At 30.7% G+C, this 19660-nt stretch overlaps 3 protein-coding genes across 10 annotated transcripts in view; 1 reads left to right on the forward strand and 2 right to left on the reverse strand.

The window, feature by feature from the left end:
* Pns (DENN domain containing pinstripe) overlaps positions 1-13464 on the reverse strand; it is a 38098-nt gene extending 24634 nt beyond the window's left edge. The window contains exon 1 of one of the 4 annotated variants that reach the window (XM_076324310.1): positions 13082-13464. In XM_076324310.1, coding sequence (XP_076180425.1) covers positions 13082-13199 — 118 coding nt within the window. In that variant the 5' untranslated portion in view covers positions 13200-13464. The remainder of the gene's footprint in view (positions 1-13081) is intronic. The other 3 variants (XM_076324317.1, XM_076324325.1, XM_076324333.1) reach the window with 3 other exon arrangements.
* Positions 13465-14019: 555 nt separating this feature from the next.
* Positions 14020-17377, forward strand: LOC143149524 (coiled-coil domain-containing protein 22 homolog). Of its 4 annotated transcripts, none has more exons than XM_076316972.1 (8): positions 14020-14165; positions 14679-14850; positions 14936-15236; positions 15314-15558; positions 15645-16061; positions 16144-16584; positions 16685-16855; positions 16937-17377. In XM_076316972.1, exons 1-7 carry the CDS (start codon positions 14113-14115, stop codon positions 16802-16804), a joined length of 1749 nt encoding a protein of 582 aa, XP_076173087.1. In that variant the 5' UTR covers positions 14020-14112; the 3' UTR covers positions 16805-16855; positions 16937-17377. The 4 variants fall into 4 exon arrangements, with proteins under 4 accessions (XP_076173087.1, XP_076173114.1, XP_076173096.1 ...); XM_076316999.1 differs by lacking the exon at positions 16937-17377 and having other exon boundaries at positions 16144-16402; positions 16518-16584; positions 16685-16744; XM_076316981.1 differs by having other exon boundaries at positions 14032-14165; positions 14657-14850.
* On the reverse strand, positions 17356-19410 carry LOC143149538 (uncharacterized). Of its 2 annotated transcripts, XM_076317022.1 has the most exons (3): positions 19061-19410; positions 17824-18965; positions 17356-17741 (listed from the first exon to the last, which is right to left on the reverse strand). In XM_076317022.1, the coding sequence occupies exons 2-3, from the start codon at positions 18862-18864 to the stop codon at positions 17451-17453; spliced, it is 1332 nt and encodes a 443-aa protein (XP_076173137.1). In that variant the 5' UTR covers positions 18865-18965; positions 19061-19410; the 3' UTR covers positions 17356-17450. The 2 variants fall into 2 exon arrangements, with proteins under 2 accessions (XP_076173137.1, XP_076173126.1); XM_076317011.1 differs by having other exon boundaries at positions 17824-19410.
* Positions 19411-19660: the final 250 nt, after the last annotated feature.

Below are 19660 nucleotides of genomic sequence, written 5' to 3' on the forward strand. Positions count from 1 at the left end.
ATATTACAAGATATTTTAAAATTACACATATGTACAATTACAGAAATTGTGAAAAGAAGTGAGAACTAAAGGCTTAAAAAATATGAATGGTTAAAGAAATATTAATAATCATTTAATGTTTTAACAATGATAGATAAAATTTTATTGCAAAAAGCAATATTATACAATTATATTATATAATATCATATTGCTCTTTGTACACAAAATTTTACTCATTACTATTAAATTATTATATTTTAATAATAAATCTTGGTTATTATTAAAATGATATATGATCGTGCTACCTACTCTTTGTTAAGTAATCGATTAAAGACGCGATCAACTGAACGTCATACGTTTAAAAGTAATTGTTCAAGGTATTAAATCTTAATTATTTAAAGAAGTTGTTACTATAAAATACCTGGTTTCTTATACCAATATGATGAAAACACGAAATGTAAAACAATCATGTGTAACTTGATTGATATAATGAAAATATGGAATCAAATCGCTCTAACAATCCACTACAAAAGAATATAATGTAAAATAATTTTACGGAGATTTACGTTCAATGAAAATGGCTAATTCTTTCAAGAAAAACATAAATATTGCTTGCATAAAAATATTTCTAATCACGAAACGAAAGGTGGAAGAGATTTCGCTCGGGTTTCTAGCACAATAGTCACGGATGAAGTCGTATAACTTAATCATTGTTGGGAAAAAAGATTACTCGAAATAATGCTCTTGTTTTCACCTTCGAACTTAACCCCAATCAACGTAACATAGTTCCATTAAATCAATGCAATTTCATTTTTTCCCGTGTCCCACATTCGCGACAGCCATAAACCAAATGAAAGGAATCCTAAAATGAACTTTTTTTCGAGTAATTATGTCTCCTGATATTGCATCAGATATCTGCTATTTTAAAAATTCTATTTCTTTTACAGCATGTCATTCATATGGGAACAATTATATTAAAAATAAATACAGTTTATGAAACAACGACATAATCGCACATACAATATAAAATATTATATACAGTTTCTTTTTAATATAAGTAATTATTTTCTAGTATATATTTACTACTATTTACTATTACTATACTTTTTTTATAACTTAACATTTCGATAGAAAAAATTATGTTAAATATAAATTGTACATCATTTTATATTATAAAACTATTATAGTATATTATAATATTACTTTCCATATTACTTTCGTAAAATCCAGTGAAGCAAAATTATGCACAATTTCCTGACATATTTGACGCAGATTAATTCAACGAATCAATACATAATTACGTATTATAATTTAGGGCAAGAGGCTACCTCATACGTAACTGATTTCTAATATTATGTAACGTTTCATTACAGATACCATAAGAGGTGTATCGTAATTACTCATAGTCCTACAAAACAGATACCTAATTTTTAGTAAGTACAGTACCGTACCAATACACGTAAAACCATAAATCAAAAGAATAAGAAACTTCAATAACTTGAGTTAAAAATAAGTGATAATTTGGTAATTAAAAGTTAAACGCAGTGAAAGTGTAACTTGAATGAATTGAATAAAAACATCGAATAATAAATTGTATTTACAAACAATGATGTTTGTAACGCTTATATCCTTCGACGGGCAAACTTCATTTGTTAATATATATTACAATTATAATTTTAGGACTCTATCGTTTATTTCTATCGATAAAGATTAATAAATAACGACATCTATAATAAATTGTTTGCAAATCCTACTAATTATTCATTCTGCCTTACTTATAACACAAACAATTCTTCTAATCTAAATTAAATAAACTGTTAATGGTTTCGCAATAAATCGTTCGCAACGACTGCATATCCCAATCGTTGTATTTACATAACGAGATATGCTTGTAATTACAATTGCTAATCTTCGTGACAATACTCGATTCACGATTTGAAATATGCATATCACGATTATTCGTATCAGTTTAACGCGAACGTTTAATTTATAGCGTACAGTGTTTTGCCGATAAACGTAAATACAAACTGAAAACCAACGGAACTTCAGTGACTATCGTGTGCACAATAGATCAATGGGGATAAATGGCAGAAGAAGATTACACTCGAAGAGGGTAACGGAAAACGAGCATTAAACATTAGATGTGCCCCTACAGTGTGGACAGTATTGATTCGAGGGCACGTTGCACGCATGAGACACTGTAGGTATAACGAGAATTTTTCACGAACCCAAGGGTCACCGAGAATCAGACTTCAAATTTCTTCATCGTCTTGACTGCCACACACGATTATCTTCACTAAGATATAACTACTATTACTATTTAATAATTATGAAATACATTACTGACTGTTATACTAGCACCAGAGGTTTCTTTTTTTGTACATTTATTACCTCTTTAAATAAAATGAAAATAAAATAAAGTACCTTGCAACAGTTTGCAGAGACACAATATGTAATTTTAAAAATTAAGTTCGATATTTATTATACGTGATAAATATCAAAATGAAATTATCTATTAAGAAATCACTTTTCGAGTAATCTTTACAGTTGCGGTGGAAACTAAAAAAAAAATAAAAAATCCCCTATACTTTTTTTTTTTCAAAAAAAAAAATGGCATATTTCACTAAAGTTGAAATATAGTTATCAGTATTAGTTATTGGTATAGTATTAGTTATAACTATGTATAAATACATAGTTATTAGTATTAGTTTCGACCATAAATGTATCTTTATTAAAGAGAATACTTTTTTTATTTGTCTGCTTTAGATACGCAGAAGAGCCGCAACCATGTCAACATGTCAAACATATTTTTTAAAACACTTTTGAAATATGTTTCAATAACTTGTACAATAGTTACCATTTTTTATTGAAAAAAAATTGTAAGTACTATCAGAACATGTATCAACGTATGTCAAAACCACTGGATTGAAAAATACTATAGTTTCTTAAAAAAAAAAGTAATCCTTAATGTCGTTTTAAATTAAAATCTCACTTTTGGATGTGAATAATTAATTTTGCAAAAAGAAATCTAGAAGTGTACCTTTCAATTCAGTGCTGCAAGAGAGCCAAACATGTTTCTATCGCATTCATTTTCATTGACTCGTTACTTCCAAATTGCTTTTCATCCTTTCGTGTGTACTCAACACGCTGTCGATGAATGCACGAGCACGTCCTCGACAGTCGATAAACCAATAAAAGTAATCGTTTTGTCGTCGATGCTTTTTTTTTTAAACTTCACCCGACTAAAAATATTTTTTAAACTCGAGCACGGCTCACCTCAGTTCCGTTGCTATTTTGTCGAAACAACACATAAACGTGAATTTATCCGAAACAAATTTTTATTCAAATAAGAAAAACACTAACAACGAGCCCATGAAAAGAAAAACGAAAAGTCTATTTCAAAATAACCGTGCAATTACCCATTTATTAATCATATATCGCAGATAATCGGTAACTACTTATTTATCATACGACAAATTTATTATATTTTCAAACTAGTTTTAAATTAACCCTTAAGTTCACACGCCCAGTATCATGGTTAAAAGTTCCATAATTGCATTTATTAAGCGCACTCTCCAAACACCCATAGGCGGTGAAACACCCATAGGCGGTGAAACACCCATAGGCGGCAATAGTGTACATTGTGCACTGATTGGTTAGACGTTTATTTTCAAACGCTCGCAAGACCAAAAGGGTTAATAAAGAAACAAAGAGAATTACCTGAGTTCTATTACTGTGAGTATCAGTAACAGAGAAATTTTTAATCGACATGGAAGTATCTACACGTTCTGTTGCACCCCTTTCCGAAATATATACTCCGCGCAGAAGGGTTGCGTTACAACGTGAGTGTAAAACGTTATTTTTAGACGCGAAAGCTTCATAAACGCGAAGCAAAGACTCGATTCCAGTTGACGAGCATTTCACGAACGTCTCAATTTCAAAATCATCTTTTTGTAAACTTCGATAAACTCGCCCCCATTACTCGATTGATTAATTAATTTAGGCGACTGAACTTCGATAAGCTCGCCCCATTGCTCGATCGATTAATTAAATTAGGCGATTGAAGAGCATTTAATAAAATGACTCTCAAGTCTCGTTCAAGTTTCCAATAACAATTTTTCCTAATGCCTACTTTTTTTAGTTCGAATTAAACGCGATACCAACATAGTCACATGTTTCGCCATCAGAGATTCCCGTAGTAAATTCTATATATAATTGGTTGAAGATATAAAATAAAAATCTAAAAAAACGTAAATTCTGTATCTAATTAACGTATCTAATTAACCATTAAAAATTTGAAAATTGAACATTCAGAATTTACTATACATCAGTAACGAAACGTACCCTCTTTAAAAAATGTAGAAGCTTCGAAGGAAAAGTCATTCGTTTTATTACTTCATTCTTTTGAAAACGAACAATTTTGTCCTAAGACGTATTCTCTCGTCGTTAAAAACAAATAAATTATTTTGGATTCTAGTAAGAGATGACTCACTGTCTAGAGTAACGTATATATACAGCAACACCAAACGCACAGCGATGATAATAATACTTGAACGTAGCGGTACTAAATTTCAATAGTCTAAAAACATTTCATATGGCATATAGCAATCATTGCTCACGTAGCTCATTTATGTACTATACGACTTCGTTCTGTAACCACACTTCCGCCCTTTAAGCGCGTATTTAAGTGACGGGGACCCCCTTCGCGTTCAAATGACCCCGTGCACGATGACGTCATCCACGCTCGCAAGGAAGCACATGGAAACATTCGGGAAAGAACGAGCGATACACATGTATTTTTCCGTAGCATTCAACGCGTCAGAAACCAGTGAATAATATCCGATCAAGGCTCGAATTAGACAAACATTTTTCACGCTAGGTTCTTCCGATTCGAACGGTCCGAATAGTTTGTTCACGCAGCGTAAAAGATGTTCGTCTAACTCGAATCTAAAAGTATCCCCAACGCTTTCCTTCTCTTTTATTGTTGGACCGCGACTGCATACATAAACGACTTATATATACAACAGAGTGTTCCGTAAGCTGACAAACGAACTTTTCCAGCTTGAAAAAAATTATTACGAATCAAACTGATCGCATAACACTTGTAGATACATTTCCATTTGTTACTTTGTTTGTCAACGATACATCTATTGCTATTGGAAGATTTTGAGGATACTAAAATTGTACATGATATACATAAAGATATATACGAATGTACATAAAGCTATATTATTGCAATTAATTTTAATGTGTGAACGAATAAAATGACAGTTAATTTGTCTTATGCTTTTTCATATCGCTATACTTCCCTGCTAAAGATTTGTTTAGAACACCTGAGCATAACTCTTTTAAATTAAGATTTCTATTAGCTTCAACGTAACCCGCTTCTACACTGTGACCCAGTAAATACAAATGAATCCTATGTTGTGATAATTACGTAGTACGGTTGTGTAGAGTGTAACTTAATATGTGGGAAATTTCAGGGACGAGTGGAATCAACACTTAAAAACAATTAAATAAATTCATATAGATATTCATTTTATTGTATATATTTGATATGACCTTGTTCTCTAGCTAACTACATAGAGAACTATGCTTTATTATTTTCTATTTGCTAACCTTCGCAAGAGGTGTTTAAGATGACAACAGTACTTTAATCTGAGCCTATATACGTCTTGTCAATGATCTTATCTTCCCAACAAAAAGTGCGTGTTTACAATACTAATCTGACAGATTAGTCAGTGAAGTTATATATAAGAACAATGTTTGTAAACAATTGAATAAAATCAATTATATTGCGATGGACAGAAAATCTTATCTTCTTCTTCAATAGAGGCGTGCGTAAAGTGTAACATGATTATGTTTATTCGAACCTCATGCACGAATAGTTGACACTTCAGGCATCCTTTAACCCGTCACGTATAATTTATACGTTGTATGAATTTCTTATCTAACTTCTCATAACGCACACAATGTGTGTGAAAAAGACTGAAAAAGTTTTAAGTTTCAAAAAAGTGAAGATATGAATATTAATCGTATCTTTTCCATTTGATATTAGTTAACATTTTTTGTTTTAAATAAAAACACTTTTGATTCAATACACTACACTAACATTGTCGAAAGGGTTACTACGACATAAAATTTGTTGTAATCCGAATACAAGATCAAATCGGATATACGCACATTTGTATCGATTGATTTAATTGTTCTTAATTGCAACACTTAAGGTAGAACTTTTCAACCAGTTCTGAGTGTTCTGAATCATTAATAGGTAAAATTCCGTAGGTATTATTTTATATATGTATTTAATAAATAACATTCCTTTAAATTAATTGGTAATAATACTGAAGAAAATGATACTACATCTAACGACACTTTAAAACAAGAGAAACATTTTTTTTAACGCGAACTCTGATGTTTATTCAGAGATGAGCCCTCGATGTCGATGTTTATCCTTATTAAATCTCAAAAGCAGCAGTCTTGAAACCAATGATACGAAAGGTTACGTTGCTATTGCGAGGAAACTCGGTAAAGCGTGACAACTCGAAGAATTCGAGAACAGGCAAAACAACGATAAAAACGAACCTGTTATACGGCTATCTTGTAATCTAGGCTATTTCATGGAGTAGGTACATCCATGAGCGTCCACAAGCGGTGTTTTTTTTTTTTTTTTTTTTTTTTTTGAAAAGAGAAAACCAAAGGGATCATCGAACGACCCGACGACTTCGCATACATTTCGATAGATTCCTTCAATGATTTTTGAAAAGTTAGTAGAATTTTTGGAAAGTTATAATTATTTTAACCAGACCGAGTTCCTCCAGTCGAGTCCAAGTGATTCCCGTCGAATTAAAGTGCATCGGGGTCTGTTGCATTTTAATGCTGCATTTTTCCCCATTATTCCTTGCCTCGATGAAGTTCTGCTCAGCCGACGATAGACGCGTTTACCGCGTTTGCTGACACGAATTCAGTTCGTACTTTACGTGGAAATTAATGGCAATTAAACGATGTTATGTGCAGCTGAAACTTTCTTTATAGTTATCTTCGATATTAGATTTATTATATAGGTTAATATACTTTTTTTTTAAAATATCTTAATAATTCTTTGGTAGACAATGGTAGAATTGTGAATGCAATTAACTAAATTATCTTGGATTGTGGACAAATACTTCTCATAAAAATTTGATCGAGGTCTTGAAAACTTAAAAGTAACATTTCTGCAATTATTTTGCAACAAGAATATACTATTAGAGAAAATACAAAATTGAAGTAAAAAAGTGCAATTACATAGCTCAACTTTGATACAATAATTCTACTGTACTTTCTCTCGTCTTTATTATTTCCTTTATTTCTAACATTATCCTCATAATAATGAGAGAATTACCATCGAGTGTATAATTAAAATTTCCAACGTTAATAACAATAGGAAGAAAGAAAAGAAGTTTTATTTAAAATCACTCGATCGAACGTTTTCTTTAATAATTTGAACACACACGGAAATGTAGTCTTTAATACGAGTACAAGCAAAGGAAACGCAACAAAGAAGAACAAATGTATTCAACGAATAAAAAAATTCTTTATTTATAAGTATAATTACCGAAACTTTTCGAAAATTGAAACGTTTTCCTGATTTGCTCCGGAGATATTGCTATAATTATCGATAGCATCGATATCGTCGATTAGTTTCGGTATGAATACTTTCACGAAGATATCAATAATACAAGTAAGAATTCGTGACGTTACTAACGACTATCGATCGTTTTTACTATATTGATAACATAGTAAAGATAAGTTTCGACATAACTCGAAACAATTATCAATTATTTTTAATATATCGATAATACAATAAAAACATTGATAATGCGAGCAGGTATTAGAGTTACTCGAGTCAACAGTTATTATTAATAAATGTTTCTTGATTCGTATTATGTAATCAGATTTCTTATCTGTTTTTAAACGCGAGTACTAACAAATGTAGAAGTGAATGACGATACATCTTGTATTGTATATTAATCTTGGTTAACATCACAAGCACGTCACTTTTATAGACTTTCCAAAAATATTAACCATCTAAGATGCAATTTGAGAAAACTGCTCTTCTTGTTCATTGTTTTCGTATGGCAAGTATTGTTTACTACATAGAGCCAGACGAGTTTAATGCCTTAAGTTCGCGCGCGACTGGATCGATCGAGTTGTCTCACTATACCAACATACATACATACATACATATTAAATTGACGAATAGGCGTGCCTGAACATGCTATATAATAACTTTTGCGTGGGAAGTCCGAGTGACTACTGTATCAGAAGCATCCAAATCCGAAGAGTTATAAACTCGGGAATACTGACAATGTTACTTAATTCAATATATTTATAAGACTGAGCGTCATTATTATACACAAGCGTTTGTGTTCAACACGTTGAAAAGTATTTCTCAGAGTGTAGTATATAGTTAAGATGTGCAACATTTTATTTGAGCACACAGTGTGATTAAAAATAAAAAGCTGAACACTTTGACTAAAAAGTACTAAAAAGTACATTTCTAAAAGTGTTCATGTTTTTCAAAATCGTTTTGTATAATGATCTCCTGATCCATAACTTGAAAACCATATTTATCTAAAAGGAAAAATAAAAGAATTTTAAATGGATAGTAATCATTTAAATCATGTTAAATTATCATTTTCAAAGAGAATTAAAATCATTATGTTAAATCGTGTTTTCTTAAAGAGAAATGCATGTTAAGGACAATACTTATTCGAAAAGGTATCGTTTCGGGCAACAAATCATAATAGTATCAACAAATATCATTTCATAACAAATCATAATAGTTTTAAAAAAAAGTTATCAAAACAAAAAAGATTGTTTTAAAAATCAAATAATTGAAATACGTGTATAAAAAACTACTGCGCAGTATTTTAACCGATAGAATTCGATTTTGATTCGTTCATTTATATCGCAGTCAACAAATAATAATAATAAGTCCTTATTGCACAAAAATTGTATTATATCCAAAAACAAAAATGATGAAGAAATAAAAAAAAAATGCTGCGTATAGAAATACAAGTAAATATACTGTTATTAACCTAACCACGAATGTAAATAAGTGAATTTTATTTCCGAAAGCTCTCATGTTTCAATTAAATTTCGTTAATTTCGAAGATACCTATAGTAAATACACAACGCTGCATCTGTTGTAACTGCTCTCAACGTGCAGTATCTTTAGAATCGTCCTCGTCTCTTTGTTGCATCGAACTTCGTCCAAAAACGACCTTTTTCAGAAAAATTTAAGAAAACTAAAAATTTAGTAAAACCTTTGCGCGAAACCTATTCTTCTTCTTTTTCCTCTCCATTTTTTTTTTTGCGAACGTTTGTACTGCGAAGAGGTAATTCTTCAATCCGCCTCGTTTCCCTAAATGAAAAACCATTTTAAACGACGAAAAGCCGATATTATGATACAAAAATAAAAATTAAATTGAATTAAATTTGAAAGCATTTACAACTGAAAAAATTTTCGTATTTGTCAATGGTTTATATTTGTGTATTTTTTTTTTTTGTTCGAATACTTATTTGTACTCTAGTTCTTGCTCTCCTATTGCAAGAGTATTCATTTTACGTGACACGGCCAACACGTAGGACAGACGGGGTCGAAGGTCACAATTCAACGAAAGCCGGGGAATTATCTCCTTCTTGTTGCCATTGTTCACAATTAGCCTTTGTTCGACACGCAAAGTATACAGGGTGTCTCGCGATGGATGTTACAACCGGAACAGACATAATTCCATGTAGACAATACGACTGCTCTGTACATGATTTCGTTATCGAGGAAACTATATCGTCTACACCGACTATACTGTGCGCCCGGAGTAACTCAATCCTTAAATCCAACTGGTGATCGCATACGACGAAAGTACTAGCGTTGAATTACGACACACTCGTTTCGCTACGAATTCTATGGCCGTTAAGTCTGACACACGTGTGTGCCGCGTTGTATCCAACTACAACTGCACAATAAGTCATCACTAGATTTCTGGTATCACGCTGCGTTTTCAATTTAGATCTCTAACTTTGACAAAAACGATTAATGAACGAATTTAACACTTATTGCCACTAATACACCATTTTTATTTATCTAGATGTTCGAATATTATTTATGAATACGGCGTATATATTCATGCACTGAATTTTCCTTGAATTGTGAATGTTGAAAAGTAAAATAAAAAAACTGATATGAGACACATATTGCACGCCGTGCGGTAAGGGGTTAATGTTACAAAGTAATTCTACGCCTATGTTGTGTGTATTAAAGAGATTATTACATATTTATCGCATTACTACCGTTAATTACTATATTATTAGTAAGAATCGACTTGGAATGTTAAATTGTTTACTCTGGGTTAAATTAACCCACAAATACTTCAAATCGTTCGAAGGTTATGTTGTAGGTATAAATGATTTCGTTTCAGTGTTATTTTTACAAATTTTTTATTGGCTTTGGAAAAAAATCGTTCGTTATTATCGGACAAAGACGGAAACCAAGCATGGCCGTGAAATGTTAATCGAAAACAAGTGTCGCGTGAAGCCCGTGTAAGAATGTTACATAAACAAACAGCAGAAACTGTAACCCGGCCTCTTAACGAAACAAGTGGTCAACACTCAACACATGCATCTTTTAACACAGAATTTTCCCAGGAGCAGCACAGCAGTCTGTAAAACGATCCCTTGGAACTGCTCTGGGAAAAATGGACCAAACAAGAGATACAGAACTTCTTAGAAGGATACGTTGCTTCCTGTGTCCTCATTGTTCGCATCTCGAATGGCTTTACGCGGCAAAAATTACCAATCATTAACCACCGAAGTATCAAATATTCAGCAACCTTATATACAGCGAGAATTACTTGTATTTACGCTACAATCTTCGATTGTAGAAAATTTATATATAAACGCTAACACGTATAAAACGTTTCAACCAACGAGTATTACCGAACAATAACAAATCAAATACTCATCGAAGTTTATAAAAAGTAATCGCGGTTATAACGTTGCAGTGAATAATTTCTTGTCTTGCGAAATACTGACCTTTCTTTGCAAAAAATTCCTATGTAGATGGTAAACTTACAAAAAGGTAAGATTTTGTACGGCAAACGTACAATCAACCAACGAAGGTTCAAATATATAGAGAAATTTAAGCAAAGTAAATACGTTTACAATGTTGCAACGATTAATTGTTATATTACGAAATATTAGCTTCAATTAACAAATAAGTTACACGTAACGCTTACGAAAATTCTACGAATTGAGAATTGCCAACCATCAATCGGCAAAAAATATTCATACAAGTTTATGTATAATATTTCGAAATACTGGCCTCTAGCAATAAATTCATACATAAGTTTGTCCATCTATAAGTCCTATTCGAATTGTACGTTCACTAAGATATTTATAGATTAAGAGAAGTAATCACAATTATACTATATTGTTGTCCTGTCCTCTATTGGATATAACTACCAAAAGGTTTGTATGTAATGAATAATGTTTACAAAATTATTGTATGCTAAAAACGATTGAAAATAATAATTACGTACACAAACTTTATCCGTGAATTTCTTGTATCTGGATCTATATACATACGTAACAATCGCGTCCAGCGATAAATCAACGTTGTGTAGATAATTAAAAATAACGTAACACTGAAGCAAATCTGAGAGATTTACACGTTATTCGAAAAAAATGATTATACACAGTAAACTTTGTTATTTAATCTAAAGTTATCTTCAAATAATATTAAATTAATTAATTGTTATAAATAATTCGTTCTTAAATGTTTATATCTTTCATTTATAACTTTCACTTATATCCTTATACACACGTATGAGCGCGCGCACGCACACACACACTTTATATTACTATTAATTAAAAATGAAAGAAATAATTAATTAAACATTAAATGCCTGTCTTTCATAGTGATGAGTTTGTATCTGCCTAAATTGATAAGATAAAAAACTCGGAAAATTTGTAATTATTATTACTAGGTCCATAAATTAGCACGTTTAATAAATATTTTCTACTACTAATAATAATAGTGATATTAATATAATAATTCAATCACTATTAATAATAATACTTTAAAATAAATTAAAAATACAATAATTTTATAAATATTACTATATATATGCTAATATGTTTATACTTTTCCATGAAAATACTAATTATTCGGAACAAAACATTTTTTAGGAGATATGTACCTGAAACAACTTATCTCTGCGTGTTTCGTTACAAAGATAGTTTACAACAGAGGATTAAAAATAAATGAATGAAATATCGATTGTGACATTAAAAAAATATGGAATTAAAAATATACAAGATGCACACTAATCGAGCGTTCAGTTTCCAACTAAACACCGTTTCCCTTGATTTTGCTAACTTAATAAAACCACCCTGTCGATTATTTGATATTAGCAACTATTTACAGTTTGAAAACATATCACAAACGAAGCGCTTATTCCTAAATATATCACCGAACAAAATCTCGTACACATTTTAAACTTGAACACGCAGATGTTCAATATTTAGTATAATGTGTTTAACGTATAAGAAAGGAACTTAGGATAACGCGTTTAGATGAGCTATCAAATCAGTCCTTCATTGGAAGTGCATTTTCTAGTGGATAACACTGACATCGATTGAAATTCACGTGTCTATCACGTGTAAATAAAACAAGAAGGCAAACGTTGTTTGTTGCACGTAAATACCGTGCACATTACTAACCAACTTAATCCTATGATCTATAAAAACTAATTTCGTATCCGTCTCGATTCTTTCAGATTTGCAGTACAATAATATCATATTAACGTAAACACTGGTTACAGTCGACAGTGTAAGAATTTACTAATTCAAGACACATTATTCATCTATCGTTGCGCAAACTAGCGATTTCGAAAATTGCAACAGCAGCACAATCTTTCTGTCAGACCGTAAAAGAAACTGTCGAACGAATTTGTTCATGATCGAAATTGAACTCATTCGAGGTTGAATACTCAAGAAATACAACTCGTTTAGAAAAGATGATAAGATTTGCGAATGCATTTTAAAAAAGTAGAGGACTTACCAAAATACTTGTCTGGCTCCAAGCCTGAATCTTTGTCTAGTCCGCATATGACAAAATAATCCGCGAACCTCTGTGGATGTTGCTCGGGTCCACGCATTATTCCCAGACTCCCGTTCATCTTTTCCAAGAGAAAATCGGATCCGGCTCACCTCCGCGGTACACGAAGCACCCTCACGAAAACGATTTCCACATCGTGAACCTCCACGAAACTGTCATTTCACGCGAAAGCGAAACAACAGCTGATGTTGATGCGTACCAAACGAAACGCACGCCTCTGCGGAGTGCGGACCTCTCACCGCGAATAATTGATCTTTACTTTATGCGGTGAAGTTGGCAGTAAATCTGACGCGCGCACCCGTGCCAATAAATGGCGCGTAAATATGAATTTCAAGGTGGACTCCGAATACTAGATTAAAATGTCACATTCCAAACGTCGTGTTTCTGGAACTTTAACAATACAATAACGTCAGCAGAACAATATAATGCTTATGAATTATAATACTCCATATTAAAGAGTGAGGAATTTTTTGCAACACGTGTGCATTATCTGAGTATTAGATTATCTCTCAGGAAAAATGTTCAATTGTTTATCGTTTCTGTTAATATTATTTTCTAATTATTTTAATACACCGGTTATTCAATGTAAATTAAAATATAATTGATTTTGCTTACATACAAAAATGTAATGATTAAACTGAATCAACCTTTAAATTCTACTTGGAAACCTTTAGATACTTATCGATCATAGAATTCAGTACAATTTAACATTTCCGTTTGAAATTTCTATAACACTCCAAATATGTATTATATAAATTTTCTCTTTTTTTTAAGACTGTGTAAAATCGAAACAATCAGTACAGAAAGTATATATTGCATGTTGGCAAAACTGAAGCTTTGTCGCGCCACCTACATAACTGCAAGTGCACAAATGTTTGTTCACTCATGGACAGGTTAAATACCTGCAATTCAACTTGAATTTCTTAATATACGATAACACCGTAGGGAAATTTAGAATTTTCACATTTTTACGGATGATGGAGGAGGTTGACAATATAATTATTCATTCATTGCGTCAAATAGGCTGGTGAGTTGTACTTTGCACCGTTTTAAAGCATATTCACCTCCTTTAACATTCGATGTCGAATACGTTCTGTTACGAAAAAAAAGTAGGCGGTAATGTTTACTTGCGTTCAAATTTCGTAACTTCGATTAATTTTACATTGTATTTTGTCCAAATTAAGATTCCATAATACTCAGTAAATAAAAACATGAATAAGAATATCAATGTTGCTAAAATTAAAATAAATTTAACCGGCTAATCATGAAAAAAGTTTACAGTAATGAATAATGATGAACATCATTTTAATATAATTTTACAAACGTAAAATTTAATTATTATTCAGCTATTGTTTAATTGGTAAACAGTCTTAAATTTATATTATTTAATAATATAAAAAGTTAAATAAAATTACTTCGCCCACTTTGCAATTAATTAACAATTTTTTCATAATGGTTTTTTAATTCATATGTATTTTTATTATTAATAGTTAATGTTAAATAATCTTTGTACTTTAGATGAACCTTAACCTTGTTTTAGTGACCTAGAACAGAGTGTAACAAGTCTCAGTGGTTTCAATACAGAATTAGTGGTAGAGGCAACCGTTAGATGTCTAGATATAATAAGACCAGGTCTTGGATTATCTACCATTTTACCTGTAAATATGGCAGCTCGTTTTCGACTAGGTGCTACACTCGCTCAAGCATGTGCAGTAAGATATTAAAAAAAATAATAATTCTTATCATTTATTTACTTATATTATTTTATTTTTATTGATACTTAGTTCATAAATTTAGGAATTAGGATACAAAGGTGATATTGGTTACCAAACATTTCTATATAGTTCAGAAGCTGATCTACGAAGAGTTTTTATGTTTTTTATCGAAAAACTACCGAAAGAATGTGATAAGACCTTAAACGAACCTATTAGCAATATTGCATTATTAGAAAAGTCTATAGCATCAATAATATCGCAAGGTCTTTCAGTTCCATGGTTACCACATTATTGTCACACAAAGGGATTTAGAAACAGAGGCAGAACAAATGGCCCTTATATATCTGTGAATTTAGAAATACCAACAATAGAAGATGGAGAAGGTAATATTGATTATTTGTAATACCATTTAATAGCATATGGTACTTAACTTATAAAAATGAACATTTCTTTATCATAGAGTATCAAGATTATTGCATACATTATCTGCAATCTGTGCCTAAACAAGTGCAAAATCAACAATCCTTTTTACCTTCTTTGATATCCTATAATGCAAAAGCTCTTCATTCGCACCCAATGAGTATCCTTGATCGAATAAATTGGTTAAATAAAGAGCACTGCAATAAAGTTACTTGTGTTAATGCACCAGATGACATTAACATTCTTAATAGGGTGTCAATAAAAGATACAATGTTAACTTCCAAAGTAAGCTTAAAATTGATACAATGTTTATAAGTTCATATTGTTCATAATAGCATACTTCATCATTAAGATTTTTATTTTATCTGTAGCAACCTCAGGTAAAAGATGAGAATATTAAAGAACCTATGCTTCCAAAACAAGAAATATTAAACAAAACAGAAAAGCAAGAATTAGAAGTAGAAAAGATAAAAGTAGAATGTGAAATTCTTAAAACTAATATAGAAGAATTGCAAGATGAGATTAAAAAGTTAAATAATAGTGTAATACAAATAACAATAAACTATCAAAATGAAGAAAAAGAATTAACAATTAATGAGGAACAGACAAAAATTAAAGCAAGAATTTATGATCTACTACAAGATAGTGAAGAGAATATTAAGAAATTAGGAGCAACAATTGAAGTTACTACAAATAAATTAATTAATTTAGGTAATCAGTGGGAAAAACATAGAGTACCATTAATTCAAAAATATAGACAAGAAAGGGAAAAGCATTCAACAAAAGCTGTAAGTACTACCATATTAGCAAAAAATTAAATTGAAAATAATTAATTTACCTAAAATCAAAACTGTATATATGTACATACAGAGTGCAAGTCAAAAGAAGCTTGATGAAATTAAGTTACTAAAAGAAAAGGAAAGAGAACTTCAGGAGGAGTGTCATAATAAAGATCAACAGTACTCACAACTAGTAACAGAAGTTCAAAAACTTCCTAAAGAAGTAAATAGATCTGCATATACTCAACGAATTTTAGAAATAATTAATAATGTTAAGAAACAAAGGGACGAAATCAATAAAGTTTTAGCTGACACACGGGAAATCCAAAAAGAAATCAACATGCTTACAGGCAAAGTAGAAAGATCATTTACAGTTGTTGATGAATTAATATATCGAGATGTAATAATAAATGACGCATCAAGGAAACCGTATATATTACTGGCTACACTTCATTCTGATTGCAGTGAACTTGTAAGTTTAGTTGAAGAAACAGGTGCCACTATAAGAGAAATTAGAGACTTGGAAGAACAGGTAATATTGACTTGTAATATAACTAAAATAGTAACTCCTAATTAACGTTAAATATCAAAATAGGATTTCATTGTTTTAAATACCATACATCTCTTTTTAGATCGATTCTGAATCTACGAAAAATGTTGGAGCAAATTTGGAGAGAATAACTGCAGATTTGAAACAAATGAAACAAGAAACAGCAGCATTAACTGCACAACTGCATAGTAAATCTTCGTGATTGTTATATAATCTATGGTACTATAATACAAGTCGTAATAACAACGACCAGGTAAATATTCAATTAATATTAAAAAATTAATTGCAAACTTTTTTTACAAGACCTAAGAGATTATATTACTTATATTTACAGGACATTTCTTACAAACAAATACGAAGACCAAATTTTATAGTTCTAAAAACTACAAAATTTAATACACCTCTGCATACAGAGCAGTCTATGCAAGTCTGTTAAGACTAATTGCTAAATGTGTGCCTTGGTCCAAAGTTATGTAATACTAAATGTGCTTAAAATTGGGCCAAGTGTATGACACAAACTTATTCAATACCAACGCTCAAAAAGGAACATTATTTGTCACAGAGCCTAATAATTTTTTAGTATAACGTTTAATTGTATAATTAACTTTCATATTTCTAAAAAATAAGCGACTTTGGAGAAATCTACTACAAATATACGTAATACATATTTAAAAACCACTGCTAAGTGACTATGTACAAAGTATGAAAAGATAAATAATATGTAATATATTTTCATTATCTCTTACCATTATCATCCTTCCAAAAACAGCATTTGTTGAAACAGAATTTATTAAATAATTTTTACAAAGTTTTGTCCATTAATTATGATTACATTATAAATTTAATTTCTACTTTGTAATAGTAGGTGGTATGTACACTTCTTCTTCCTCTAATTTTTTAAGTTTCCTTGCAGAGTGATGTATTGCATGAAGACGCTTCATCTCTAATGCTTCTTTCTCTTCAATATCTTCTATTTGTAATTCTATAGTCTCCTCATTGTCAAAAAATGTCAAAAGCAATTCCTGTTTTTCCAAATCTTCTTTCATATTTTTTATATTTTGTATTCTTTTTTGTCGATCTATTTCTTTTAATTGTTTATCTAATGCTATTTCTCTTTCTTTTTCCCATTCAATATATTTCTACAACATTAAAAAACATTCTATTAATTACCTGAAATATTTAGCTTTTATCTATGTTAATAAATTTTTTAATATTGACTACCTTTAACTGTTCGCTTATATCTATCTCAGATTGTTTAGCAATTGCAGATTCAACTTCATTTGTCAATATTTCAGTTAAACTATCCTTACACAAACTTAGAGCTTTTAATTTATCAACTTGAGACATTAAATTCTGAAATTCAACTGTTATTTCTTCATTAGGTTTATTTTCATTATCCTTTTTTATTAAATCAAAAATTTCTTCATAAACAACATTATATTTGTTTTCTTTCAACCATTGCTCTATTAGCTCTGATATATCTTGATACTTTTTATATAATATCAAACCTCTTAACTGACAAGTCCTTCCTAATGTATTATTCATAATTTTTCCATAAAAAGCTAATGTTTTTCCTACTAAATCACGTGGATCTTGAAGATCAAAATGATCATCAAAGTAAAAATTCTTAAGGTATGCCACACGCACTTTAATTTCTTCTTTGGTATCATCGACCACAATTTGTGGCTTTAACCAATCATTAGGATTTTCCAAATATTTATGGCAAGAGTATACACATAATGTATTAATTATTCCATTTTCAGAATATTCTTGTAGCATAGGTAAAACAGCAATTTTTGCTGCGTTAGCATAATCTTTTCTTTTTATGTATGTGTCCATAAGTAAATTATAACATAAATCGTCCGGAAAAATACCATAGTGCAATCTGTCATGTAACACGTTTATGAGGTCTTCGGTACAGTCGTTATCTAACAAATACCTTATTACAGCATGGTGTGTTGATTCTAAAGTGTTTGTTGTTTCAGTAGATAACCTTAAATTATGAATTAAATCCAAGAGTTCCTCTGTCTGAGATTTCATCACTATAGTATTTGCGAATATGTCAATGTCGACTGCACTTATTTTCTCGTTAATCATTTGTTTATGTTCTAAAGTTATGAATAAATTTTGTGGTTGAATTTCTTTAAGTAGTGATGTCTCAAGTCGAGCTTTCCATGCTTTCTCACATCGATATGCTTCAGAAAGAAACGATCGCTTCTGCATCAACACTTTATAAATTCCACGTTTGAATGGTTTAAACATTTTCGATTGTATTCTCTGTCAGTGATTCATAACTTTATAGCTTGCTCGTGCAAAAGTTTTGCTCCAATTTCAATAGGTTAAAATTGATTTAATAATTATAACTTGATTGGATGAAAAGAACTATTTTATCTCATAAATCAAACAGTTTAGTTGTAACATTAAATTGTAATATCGATTTTTGGTGGTTTCTACTTACTTATTACAAATTATTTTATACATTTGATACATATTCATAAGTAAAATGCATCATTTATTTTGTAATGACGATCAAATTCGGCGACTTGAAAGTTTTTGCAAAATAAATCCAAAATCGCCCTTCGACATTTAATTTCTACTATCGGTAAATTTTTCTGTGCCGGTGTTTATTTTTACGTTCGATCTGTACGAAAGTTGCTCAATCATGTAAACGCATTCATTTGTTTTAACGCACTTGATTGGTCATCGCACCAGGAGTTGCCTGGGCATTGATTGTATTTTTGTGATTGTTAGTAATTCGCTAGTCGTCGTAACTTTTATATGATTATATTTATGTTTTCATAAATCTCGTGGTCACTGGCGACCTAGTTCTCGGTAATTAATTGACAGTATGTAACGATTCTTAAAGTATCAAATGTAATGGGTACATTTAGTAGTGATTTTGGTTGGGTTAAGTTAATTTTCATTTCAATATTTTCATTGTGAGTTAGCAGCAATGTATTTTTCACTAGAAATTTCTTCTAGAGAATTTTCTTCTAGAAAAGTTTCAAATACGAAAAGTTAAAGAAAATCCCAAGATTTATGTTTCTAAACTTACTAA

Source organism: Ptiloglossa arizonensis, chromosome 1, assembly GCF_051014685.1.
Source record: "Ptiloglossa arizonensis isolate GNS036 chromosome 1, iyPtiAriz1_principal, whole genome shotgun sequence".
Lineage (NCBI taxonomy): Eukaryota > Metazoa > Arthropoda > Insecta > Hymenoptera > Colletidae > Ptiloglossa > Ptiloglossa arizonensis.

What these genes read in the sequence shown, in the direction of transcription:
- LOC143149524 (XM_076316972.1), top strand. Translation starts at nt 14,113, where the DNA reads ATGATGGAGGAGGTTGACAATATAATTATTCATTCATTGCGTCAAATA. An exon ending in TCATTGCGTCAAATAGGCTG is followed by an intron (nt 14,166 to 14,678) that starts GTGAGTTGTACT and finishes ACCTTGTTTTAG; the next exon opens with TGACCTAGAACAGAGTGTAA. An exon ending in AACAATAGAAGATGGAGAAG is followed by an intron (nt 15,237 to 15,313) that starts GTAATATTGATT and finishes TCTTTATCATAG; the next exon opens with AGTATCAAGATTATTGCATA.
- LOC143149538 (XM_076317022.1), bottom strand. Translation starts at nt 18,864, where the DNA reads ATGTTTAAACCATTCAAACGTGGAATTTATAAAGTGTTGATGCAGAAG. An exon ending in ATATAAGCGAACAGTTAAAG is followed by an intron (nt 17,742 to 17,823) that starts GTAGTCAATATT and finishes TTAATGTTGTAG; the next exon opens with AAATATATTGAATGGGAAAA.